Source organism: Benincasa hispida, chromosome 3, assembly GCF_027475165.1.
Source record: "Benincasa hispida cultivar pf3 chromosome 3, pf3_genome.v1.1, whole genome shotgun sequence".
Lineage (NCBI taxonomy): Eukaryota > Viridiplantae > Streptophyta > Magnoliopsida > Cucurbitales > Cucurbitaceae > Benincasa > Benincasa hispida.
In genome coordinates, this window is record NC_143480.1 from 24,104,282 (window position 1) to 24,116,196 (window position 11,915).

At 30.2% G+C, this 11,915-nt stretch overlaps 1 protein-coding gene across 1 annotated transcript; it reads left to right on the forward strand.

Moving 5' to 3' along the window:
* Positions 1-1,635: 1,635 nt before the first annotated feature.
* ACS5 (ACC synthase 5) lies at positions 1,636-3,748 on the forward strand. The gene is made up of 4 exons (XM_039027556.2): positions 1,636-1,954; positions 2,046-2,177; positions 2,275-2,435; positions 2,553-3,748. The coding sequence occupies exons 1-4, from the start codon at positions 1,808-1,810 to the stop codon at positions 3,541-3,543; spliced, it is 1,431 nt and encodes a 476-aa protein (XP_038883484.1). The 5' UTR covers positions 1,636-1,807; the 3' UTR covers positions 3,544-3,748.
* Positions 3,749-11,915: the final 8,167 nt, after the last annotated feature.

The window sequence follows — 11,915 nt, forward strand, 5'->3', positions numbered from 1 at the left end:
AAAAAAAAGCTCACATATATTTAAACATTACTTTTAAACCAAACGGGTAAGTGGGGGATTTTTTTTTTAAAGCATATTCCAAACTTGTGAATTACGCAACTCTTCTACCCTAGCTTTCAGTTATTTTTACCAATTGATGCAAGTCAGATAAAAAAGAGGACTTTTTTTAGTCACGACTAACCGTCAGTCACTTAAAATTATATTCAAAGCCACCATGATCATAATAAGATGAAATTTAAAGCTCCATTACATAAGAAAAATACCAGAGGCTGGAAAAAGCTTTGTAAAACCAAAATAATAATAATAAAAAATAACAACAATAATAATATAAAAAAATAATCGTAAGATGATATATAATTAAATTTACCTTCATCCACTAGTTTTAAGTTTAGTTTTTTGGATCAATTCGTGATTTAAAGTATTTGGTAGCCAATTAGGCTCTTTAATTTTAGATGAAAAATGTTTTTTTTTTAATAAATAATGTAGAATATGTATCATATGGAATTGATTTTCAAAATACTTACCAACCCCTTAGAGGTACTTGAAAAAAAGAAAAGAAAAAATTAGGTGTGCGTATAGAGACATGAAGTAGGGTGTTTTTCCGGCCGACGGACATAAACTTTTGGTATTAGGCCTGTTTTGTCCAACCTTTTCAGCGTTTAGAAAGTGTGTTTGTTGCATTGAAATTGACGGGTAATAGGTGGGAAATTAAGATGCAACTTAAGCTTTTAAAAAAGTTAATTAATTTATTGAGGAAAAAGACAATTTTTTAGTCTTTTAACTTTTGAGTTTAGTCAATTTTAAAATCAATTGATAGATATTGATGTCAATGACTGAAAACATGTATTTTATGAAAAGTCGAGATTGAAAATGTTAAAGTTTAAAATTTAGTGATCAAATTGAAACAAAAATCGATCCTCAAGTATAAATAAGTAACATTTTGAACATATTGATAAAATGAAAAATTAAATCCAAAATATAAGGAATAAAATTGTATTTAAGAAAAGAAAAAAAGAAAAAAAGAAGGAAGGAATGAATGAATGAATAAAGGGCAGAAAGAGCAGATGATGTTAATTAAGGTGAAAGCAGAGGAAAAGAAAATGGCAGACACACGGTGGATGGGGCTTGTGCAATCAGGAGACATATGGGCCCCATCCTGTAGTTGATTTTTTGATTTTTGAGGATCAGGTGGGTCTATTTCACCCATCTTCTCTAAGCCCTGTTGTCGGTCTCCTCTTAATGTTTGTTTCTTTCTATGTTTTTCCCTAACAATTAACCCCCAAATTAAAACATTTTTCATAATCTCATCCATTTTGGTTTCCTAATATCAATTAACCCTTCCCTATTTCATCTTCCATATCAAACTTGGTCGGAGACACTTTCCAAAAATAATCCCTCAAATCATCACTTCACACTAAAATAACTCTAATTAATGATATTATCTATCTCTAAATTAATTAACATTTGAATATATATATATATATATATATATATATATATTTTGTCTCTTATTTTTAATTAAATTAATAACCAAATCCCAGACCCCACATGTGGTCAAAAGTTTTTGTTGTCACATCTACGTGGCCTATGGATTTTGTCCTATAAATACGACCCTATGTTTGCTAGAGACCTCTCCAACTCAAACATTCGAACCATCTACCACATTCCAACCAATACCTTCCACTTTTTTTCTCTATCTCTCTCTCTATTTCTGATACATTTTTCAATCTCATAATCTCTTCCTCCCTATCTAACTATATACCTCAACGTTAAGCTTATAATCAAATTCTTCTTCATCAACTGAAAAATGAAGATGCTTTCCACAAAAGCCACGTGCAACTCCCACGGTCAAGATTCCTCCTACTTCTTAGGATGGGAGGCTTATGAGAAAAATCCCTTTGATGAAACTTCTAATCCCAAGGGCATCATTCAGATGGGTCTTGCCGAGAATCAAGTAATTATTCATATAATATCCCTTCAACAATTAATTCGCCTCTTTTGTTCTATACCTCAATTATTTACCATCTTCTTCTCACTTTTTGCAGCTATCATTTGATCTTCTTGAATCATGGCTTACAAAGAACCCAGATGCAGCCAGCTTCAAACGTGATGGCAAATCAATTTTTAGAGAGCTGGCTCTCTTCCAAGATTACCACGGCTTACCCGCATTCAAAAAGGTATACATATATATAAATAAACATGTTGAATCATTAATGAAAATAATTGATCAGTGAATGATTATTAATGTTGTTTGGTAAATATTTTTAATTTCAGGCATTGGTTGAATTTATGGCGGAAATTAGAGGAAACAAAGTAACATTTGAGGCTAACAACATAGTCCTCACAGCTGGCGCAACTTCAGCCAATGAAACACTTATGTTCTGCCTTGCGGAGGCTGGCGACGCTTTTCTCCTTCCAACTCCATACTATCCAGGGTTAGTATATTATTAATTCCTTTACATTCACTTAAATTTAATAATCCTTTACGATAACTTCAAGTTATACCTATATCCAATAATTATATTCTAATCATTTTTAATTTACCATAACAGATTTGATAGAGATTTGAAATGGAGAACCGGAGTTGAGATTGTGCCAATTCATTGCACTAGTTCCAACGGTTTTCAAGTCACCAAATCCGCTCTAGAACAAGCCTACAAAGAAGCCCAGACTCGAAACCTACGTGTCAAAGGCGTATTGGTCACAAACCCATCCAACCCATTGGGGACCACAATGACCCGACATGAACTCGACTTGGTTTTTGATTTCATAACCTCTAAAGGCATTCATTTGATCAGCGACGAGATTTACTCCGGGACCGTTTTCGGGTCTCCGGGGTTCGTCAGCGCGATGGAAGTGCTTAAGGAGAGGAGTAGTGAAGATGAGGAAGTTTGGAAAAGAGTTCATACTGTTTATAGTTTGTCAAAGGATTTAGGTCTTCCAGGTTTTCGCGTTGGTGCAATTTACTCTAATGATCAAATGGTGGTGGCTGCCGCTACTAAAATGTCTAGCTTTGGATTGGTGTCATCTCAAACACAATATCTTCTCTCAGCAATGCTCTCCGACAAGAAGTTTACAAGAAACTATATTTCGGAGAATCAAAAGAGGTTGAAACAAAGACAACAAATGTTGGTGTCTGGATTAGAAAAGGCTGGGATTAAGTGTTTGGAGAGCAATGCTGGGCTGTTTTGTTGGGTTGACATGAGGCATTTGTTGGAATCCAACACGTTTGAATCTGAATTAAAGCTCTGGAAGAAGATAGTTTACGAGGTGGGTTTGAATATTTCACCAGGTTCATCTTGCCACTGCACTGAACCGGGCTGGTTCCGTGTTTGTTTTGCTAATATGTCACAATCAACATTGAAACTCGCTATTAGAAGATTGAAGTCGTTTGTACAAGAATTGAGATCCGTCTCTACTCCAGACGTTTCCGCTAATCATGACAACAAATTTTGCAAGAACATCAAGAAAAACATTTTCACCAAATGGGTTTTCCGGCAATCGGTTCAAGAAGCCAACCGCAAGCTCCATTATGAACGATAGCCTGGTTTTTACTGAACATATTCTATTTGGGGGATTTTTTTTTTCTTTTTTTCTTTTTGTTTTTATCTTGTTGAAATATTACAAATTTTAAATTTTAAATATTGTAATTAGAGAAACAAGAAAAGAAAAATGCACTCGGTCCCTTGTGGGATTAGTAGTGGCTTTAATTAATTAATTAAATTAAATTATTAATCCTTTTCATTAATTCTGATATCTCTCTCTTTCTCTGATTCTCTCTCACTAATTAACATTAGAATATTTATTTAATTGAAGTATATAGAATCGAATGAATTTTCCAACGTGGAGGATTTTATGCGAGATGTTATCATGTGTTGAAACGATAATGGTTGGCCATGTGAGAAGATTTTATTTAGTTATTATTATAAATATTTAATGTTATAGGGAAGAATAATAATAATATAGAAAGAGATGGCTTGTAAAGGTGTGAGTGGTGGCGAGGGAAACGGCGCCGTTGGCGAGAATAGCGGCTGAAGACGGTGGGGTTTATTTTTATTTTTATTTTCTTTTTAAATTTTTAGAAGGTGTGCCGACATGAACCGGTTTTATTTGGTTGAGTTCATGGGATTGCCAACCGAAACCGACCTCTTTCTATTACACAAAAACCAAACACAAAATCATAATAATTATAATAAAGTCTGTGATTTTAAGCAATTTGTGTTGTGTGTTGTGTTGTACAGCAAAACAACGCCAATCCCAAGTGGGTTGTTGGTCAGATTAGGCAAAGACAGTCAAAGCATTATGTAGGTTTTCAATGCCTAGGCCCTCCAAGAATCAAACTTTGTCCCCATTTCAACAATTCTTGTTTTCCCCACTTTTAATTGACCTAAATAAAATCTCACTCTTTTTATTTTCTTTAAAGCATTTTAAATTAACTCTAATAAAATTGGATATTATTGATCTCACATGATGCCTGTTCAAATTGGTTTACAAAAATTATGACATTATACAGGAAAGATAAAAAAAAAAAATAATAATTAAGTCAGATATATCAAACAATCAGATTAAACTTTGTCTTCATTTTACTTTCTCTAAAATATGTGATAAGTTTCAACTTTGCATCTAACATTCTACAACTTTCATTTTTTTTCCTTTTAAAAAACATTTTATTTAGAAATCTATGTAATAATCATCTTTTACTAAAAACAAAAAAATTTCGATTTTGAAAAATGAAATATATATATTAAGATGTAAAAAGTTAATAAAGTCGATAAAATTGATGTTTTTAGTTGTGGGACCTAGAAACACCTTAGACCAAACAAGAAGTAAAATCCACGACTCCATTTCCTTAACTCCAACTCCTAGGTCAAACACCCCTTAAAGTCAATATTGAAGCCAACCTGAAGTATTATTTTGTATAGTTTAATCGTTTTTCCTTTCAATTTCATCCATTAATTTTTTAATTTTGGCTTTAATATTTGACATCTCTCAACTCATCTCGTCTATACTATTTTAAATGATTTGAGAGAGAAGACAAAGCCCAAAAAATTATATGAAAGATGCAAATGCAGACACACAAAGATACTATTAACATTCATCGTAGCTATCTCGTGAAACAAAACTCTAACATCTAAGATAATTTTGGATAGTTTATGAAGGGTATAATAAAATAAAATAAAAAAGTCTAACATGGTAAAATAATATAAAGATTTTTTTTTTGGGTAAGAAATAAACATTGTAAAAGTTTTTTTTTTTAAAAAAAAGAAACTTGGAAAGTGACCATACCAAAGAGAGGTAGAAAAAGCAAAGGGTAGGGAGTTTCCTTAGAAGAAACTCCATTTGATGATATTATAATAATAAAAGAAGAAATGATTTGAAGTTTGTAAGATTTAGTAGTTATGAAAAAGTAGGTTGTCTCATCAAAGAAATACGCGGTTCCAAACCCCAAAGCTTGCCGACTAATCAGTTTAATTCGCTCTCTCTTAACTCCTCCAAAATCCAAACCCAAAAACACACAATAATTATCACATCCAATCCAACTATCTAATCTCCCCTACCAATACCATGCATTTATATTTTGCTTCCTTTCAACTCCTAAATCTCCATTATAATTATCACCTCTTTTCCAATATTCAACTCCTACATTATTTGAACTAGTCAAAACCATGCACTTAGACACAACCTTACCCTTAACCTTACATGTATTTATCCATTCACCTCCCTATTTACCCCCATTATTATCATCTCTAAATTCTTTTTTAAATAAACCAACCAGTCAAGCAAGAAATTTGATCTTGATCCCCTAAATGATTCCATTCACATCAACTTAATGTATTATAATTCATGTTGTATAATTATTTGACACATTATCCATAATTATTGTATTTTTCCACATGATCATACCCAATTTTTAAACGGAAGTATCAAGAATATGTTAAATCATTAAATGTATCATGGAGGTAGTTTAAAATTATTGGATATGATTAAGTCAGTTTTAAAGATCTTAGAATATCTCTGTGAGTTTTATTGGATTTTGAATTATAAATTTAATTGTAACCGTTTTAAACTCTATTACCAATAATCAGATTGATTAAGATACATTAAATAATTATACCAGAATGATTGCAGGAATTATTTTTCCCCCTCCTTTTTCAAATAATAATACGAACTACGTTGCTAATGTCATGGCCGTAACTTGTAAGAGATATATAATATTAAAATTACAAATATTAGTAAATTATAAGGATGGGTGTAAAAGGAATTAAATGGCTGACGTATATGTCATGTGCTTGTACTAAATAAGCACGCCTACCGACCACCATATTATTATTATTATTATTTTTAATCAACTTTCAAACGCCAAAATAGGGGGAGGGGCGACAATATATTATATATATCTTTTTTTCTTTCTTTTCTGAAGCGAATATTATATAAAAATTCCATTTTTATATTCGATTTACCTTATTTATATATAACTTTTTTTGTCCTTGAACTCCAATATATAAATATATACATATATATTATATAATTTTTTTAAAAAATTATTTTGAATTATTTTACTATTTTATTTATAGTTTTCTGTTTTAGTTCTTTGGATTTAATTAATCTTTTTTATATTAAAAAAACTGGTTTCAACGTAAATATTTCATATTTTTTTTGGCCAATTACTCTATGTATATGCATCCTTATATTTTTACTTCTTCAACTATATATATATATATATATATATATATATATTTTAGAATAGGTGATATTATTATACAACAACAAAGGAATCCCACAGCCCGAGATCAAGGTATCAAAGCAACAAAACTCAAAGCAAAACATGGCAACAAAACCAAAACAAAGCTAACAGGATAAGACCAAAACAAAACCAACACATAAACACAAACTCGCAAACCACCAAGGAGAAAAATAGAGAAAAGAACCCAAAACCCCACAAATTAGGGACTACAACAAAACAGAGAACAACGTAAAGTTCAAAAAGAAAAAAACATCCGTACACACACTAGATAAGACCAAGAAGGTCAACTCGCCAAGAAGTAGCACGAGCACGAACCATAGAGACCATAAGGTGAACTAGAGCAGACACCGACCTCGATTGACCTCCATACAACGCCGATTATGCTATGTAGTATTCAAAAGAATTATTACCTCTCAATTAATATCTTTCCATTTTTTCTTAACAAAAAGACATCAAATAAGGATGTTCTTTCGTGCACAAAAATATTTCAATTAGATTGACACATTTTTAGTATCTTCATCATACCTCATAAATTATTTTTTTTCTCTTCATGCTCACTGTTTTTATTCCACACATATTGTAGATATTCTTTATTATCAATCAAATTTCCAAAATTGCTTCATCATTTTTCAAATAATAAATACTAAACAGACTTCTAAGAAGTGAAAATTATATTTTTAATCGATTCTCTTAATTAAGTGTGTGTTTGGCATGTGCTTTACTTTAGAAGTAGAAGTGTTAAGTTAAAATTTTTAATGAATACTTTTAATCAACTAAAATAAAAGAATTGTTGAAACTTCTACCATTATTGTAGCTTGAACCATGTCGATACGAACATAGCTCAACTAACATAAGTTTATATAATTTATCATGTAATCAAAGGTTCAATTATCCATTTCAAAATTGTAGTTTGAGAAATTCTAAAAATAAAAGATATTTAAAGTAAAGGATAGCAAGTCATATCCTAAACATAAAATCATCGTATGTTAAAATAAAATTTTATTTATCATCCTTGTGCTGAATTATATAGTTTTTTTTTCATAAGTAATTATAGCTTCGTATATGTTTTTATGTAGTTACTTTCGATAGGTTTCTCACCTATGTAATAAAGTATATCCTTTTCTAAAAAAATAAAAGAAATCACCATGAATCGAAAGTTTTTTTTTTTTTTTTTTCATCCTTGGGATTGAATTAATTAAAGCTCCTGTTTTCAGCACTATTGATTAAAGGAAATATTTGACGTAGTTATGTGAAAATGGCTTGATATATATGAGAAAACCGAATTTAATATCCTTAAAATACTTTAACGGTAGTCAACTTTTAACAACCCATTCCAAATTTGGGTTTGAAATTAAAATAAGTAAATATGGGAGCAAATAAAATATTGTGTTGAAAAGATGATAGTTTTGAATATGAATAAAATAATTAGTAGTTTTAAAAAGATATGGAAATATTTATAATGAAGTTTTGCAATTAAATTAGGTGGTGGGGACTATCAAGTTATAAAACATAACATGAAGAAAAACCAAAAACAAGAGAATATTGGTCGATCTTTTTTGGGTGTTGGGGTTTGACTAAACCTGTTTGTGCCACAAAACTTGCCTGGTTTCGGTTGGGCAAGTGCTCTGATTTTGTTTTTTTTTTAATTTTCTCCCACTAATGCAATAATTTTATTTTAAATAATTCTATTTATGAATTAATTTAATTAATTAAGGGCACAATAACACATGATTTGATACTTAAGTTCAACGAGAACACACTGATTTCCGCGTAACGGCTCCTCACTCCAATCCCTATATTTTTATGTTATATTTCAATATCAATATAACATGTAAACAACCTTTATTTTTTTTTCAATTTTGGACGGTGCAAAAGCCAAGATTGTATCTTTGATTTCATTTTCTATTTCAAGAATCTCAATTAAAGAAACCTTTCTATTTTTTTTTTAAAAAAAAATTAAAATATGTTCTACCAAAGCTATAATAAGTTTATAATGTTAGATATATTAAAAAATAGTTAGAACCTCCACTCTATTATTACTATATAGATTCACAAAATATACCCAAACGACTTCTACTTTATACATTCTAAATTCTAATCATTATGACTATTCTTAATTTTTATACTTGGCTTGGGTATTTTACAGATTCCTTAGAAGTATCAAGTATATTTTAAAAAATTACAAAGAAAATTGGTGGTAAACAATTATAGCTTAAAACCCAACCCAACCCATCAAAATCAAACTCATTATCAACTAGTCCAATAAATACTTTAGCCTCATTAGGTTTGATATTAATTCATTTTATACAAAAATATGGAATTTGATTTGAATATTTAGTTGAACTAAAAATTAAATTAACGAGTCCAAGAGTGAATATGTAGATGGAAACACGATGAAAAAAAAATAAAAAAAATAAAAGCACAGAGTAATTAAGAAACAAGTTTAATCTAGAAAAAGGAAAGAGAGGTTGAATGGCCTAGGTAATTAATTAAAGATGTTGGTAAAGTCGGCAATTAGCTAATCAACAAGGCTTTTCAAGCATAGACATCAAAGTAATATAATTAAAAGGACATGAAAACCCTTGATTGAAAGAGATGTTTTGGGACAAACTCTTACTACACATATCTATCACCCATTAGACCCATATATTCAACCCATGATGTCAAGTTAACAAAATCATCTGAGACATTGACAAGAAAGGCATAAATCTAATTTTATCCTAATTTAAATTTTTAAATAATTCAACTCCCATTTGATAACGATGTCCATTTTTTATTTTTCATTATTTAGATGTTAGGTTTTCTTTTTTTTTTTTAACAAGATACTAGAGAATATGGGATCAGTAGATGCACCAGAATATCTCAACTAGATTAGCACATTCTTAGCATCCTCATTACACCCAAGTCTAAAAGCGATGCAATCCATAAAAAAAGAGTTATGTACCTGAGGAGTAATAGAGATACTCAAAAAACAAAATACAAAGATAGAGGAGGCTAAGGAAAGGCTTTCAAATTTAGTGCAATAGTAGAAGCATCATAACTATTAAAGAGGAGGAATTTTTTACACGGTGATGATGCCTTCCCAAATACCATTGTTTGTCCTCTAGGAATCGTGGAATATCCGATTGTTTCTCTCGTTCCACAACTTCCATATGTTATCCCAATAATATTACTCCACATGATGCTGGCTCTATTCCTTTGGTGTAGATGAGACGAATGATGTCAGAGGGAAGCTAATATTTGGCAAGGGGGCATAATTCGAGTCAGCTTAGGTTTATTTGTAACAAAATAAAACTTAGGTTTATTTGTTCACCATCTCTTTGTTTTTATTTTTCTAGGTTTGTTCATCACCTCTATTGTTTTATTTTTCATTCATTCCAAAGCCACACACTTTTGAATTTTAGCTAAATTATACAACAACCCACAAAGGAAAATAGTTATATATCAAATACACCTAACATTTTTTAAAGAAAGAAATCGTTGAAGAAAAACATATCCTTTTTCTTTAATAACGTGTGATTAATAACTAATTAACAAGATAAGGCAATAATTGAGAATAATTGAAACTAGAAGCTAAGGTTTGTTGCATCATCATTATTATTATTATTAGCAAATCTTGAAGTAGGCTAGCTCTTTGATCTCTCATTCACGAAGGTACATGATGGTATGGAAGTCATGTGGGTTTCACGTGAACAAGTTATGTGTAGCACATGCATGCTAAAAAGGGAACATAAAACACCTGCATGCATATATAATATATATACATGCATAATATGTTATAAATAATAAATATATGAAAAAAATAATTTATCTTATTATATTAAGGATATACGTAGTAGGGTTGGGAAAAGGGCATGAAGGGATATTAGGGTTTATTATTATTAATATTATTATTATATATTTTCTCTCTTTTAAGGGTTTATAAGGAGCAACTTGTTGTGGCTCTTCCTCTGGTGATGCCTATGCAGCATGAGACAAGGAGGGCCAAAGGAACATGACTCGGCTTTTCACACCTTCCATTAACATTTTTCTCCTACACTTGTAATCTTTTCATTGGACTTTGTCTTTAGATTTTGCTATTGATTCTTGTGTTTTGAATGATTGGGATCAGAAGGCTCAGAGCCTTTGTCTTCTCATTTATGGCTAGCTATACCTTGGCTTTGAAGCAACAACAAAAAAATTTAACTTGCTTTTTATTTTTTATGTGTTTTTTTAGCACCAAAAACCCTACTCATCGTCTCATCCCATAGAGACAATTAAATTTGCACCAAACATAGCTCTCTTATCTTTACCATATTCATTTTGGTTGTCTATATGTATCGTTGTTTTTTTTTATTCATGTGATATAAAGGTTATTAAATGTGTGTATCAAAGAATCTCGACATACTATAACTATTATCGTTTTATAAATTTTTACATGACAATGGTATAGGATATTAAAAAGAAAAGGAAAAAAAACAATAACAACAACGTATTTTGATGTAGCATACAGTTTTTCAAAATTATTTTAGAGATAAGTGTTTATTTATTATTTATTTTTTCTAATTTGAGAACAAGAAGAAGAAAAAATATATAATTATCATAAATATTTTCTCCTCGATTTCTTTCTCAAAAAATACGACATGAGAAACTTTCCTAATCGAGGACCTTCTACGAAATTCTTTTCATTTCCAGCAATATCTAAACATTAATGTAAAAGCACAGCCTAGTTCTTTCTTCTTCTTCTTCTTCTTTTTTTAGATTGTATAATAATGATGATTGTTTTTATCCCAAGTCTTGAAGATCGGTATAAAAACCAACTTGGTATCAAATAATTAAAAATAATTATCATTAAGTCACAGTTATATTTGTATATCATAAATTAGGGTAGTTAATTCATATAAATTGAGTTAAAAATAATGTTTTACACCAATATGAACATAATTTGACGGTATGAATTTGTATTATCAATCTTGAAGTTTTTGATTCTATCTTCTAAGAAAATCTCATTGCTCCGCATCTTTTAAAAACACACGTCAAATTATCCAAAGTTTTTCAAACGCATGAATTAAATATCTACCTGAACGGATCTGGAAATCTATAAAGTTAGATATTGAAGTTAGGAAAAAAAGAAAAAAGTAAAAAAAAAAAAAAAAAGAAAAGATTTTTGTGCAGTGGAGCTGACCGTGAC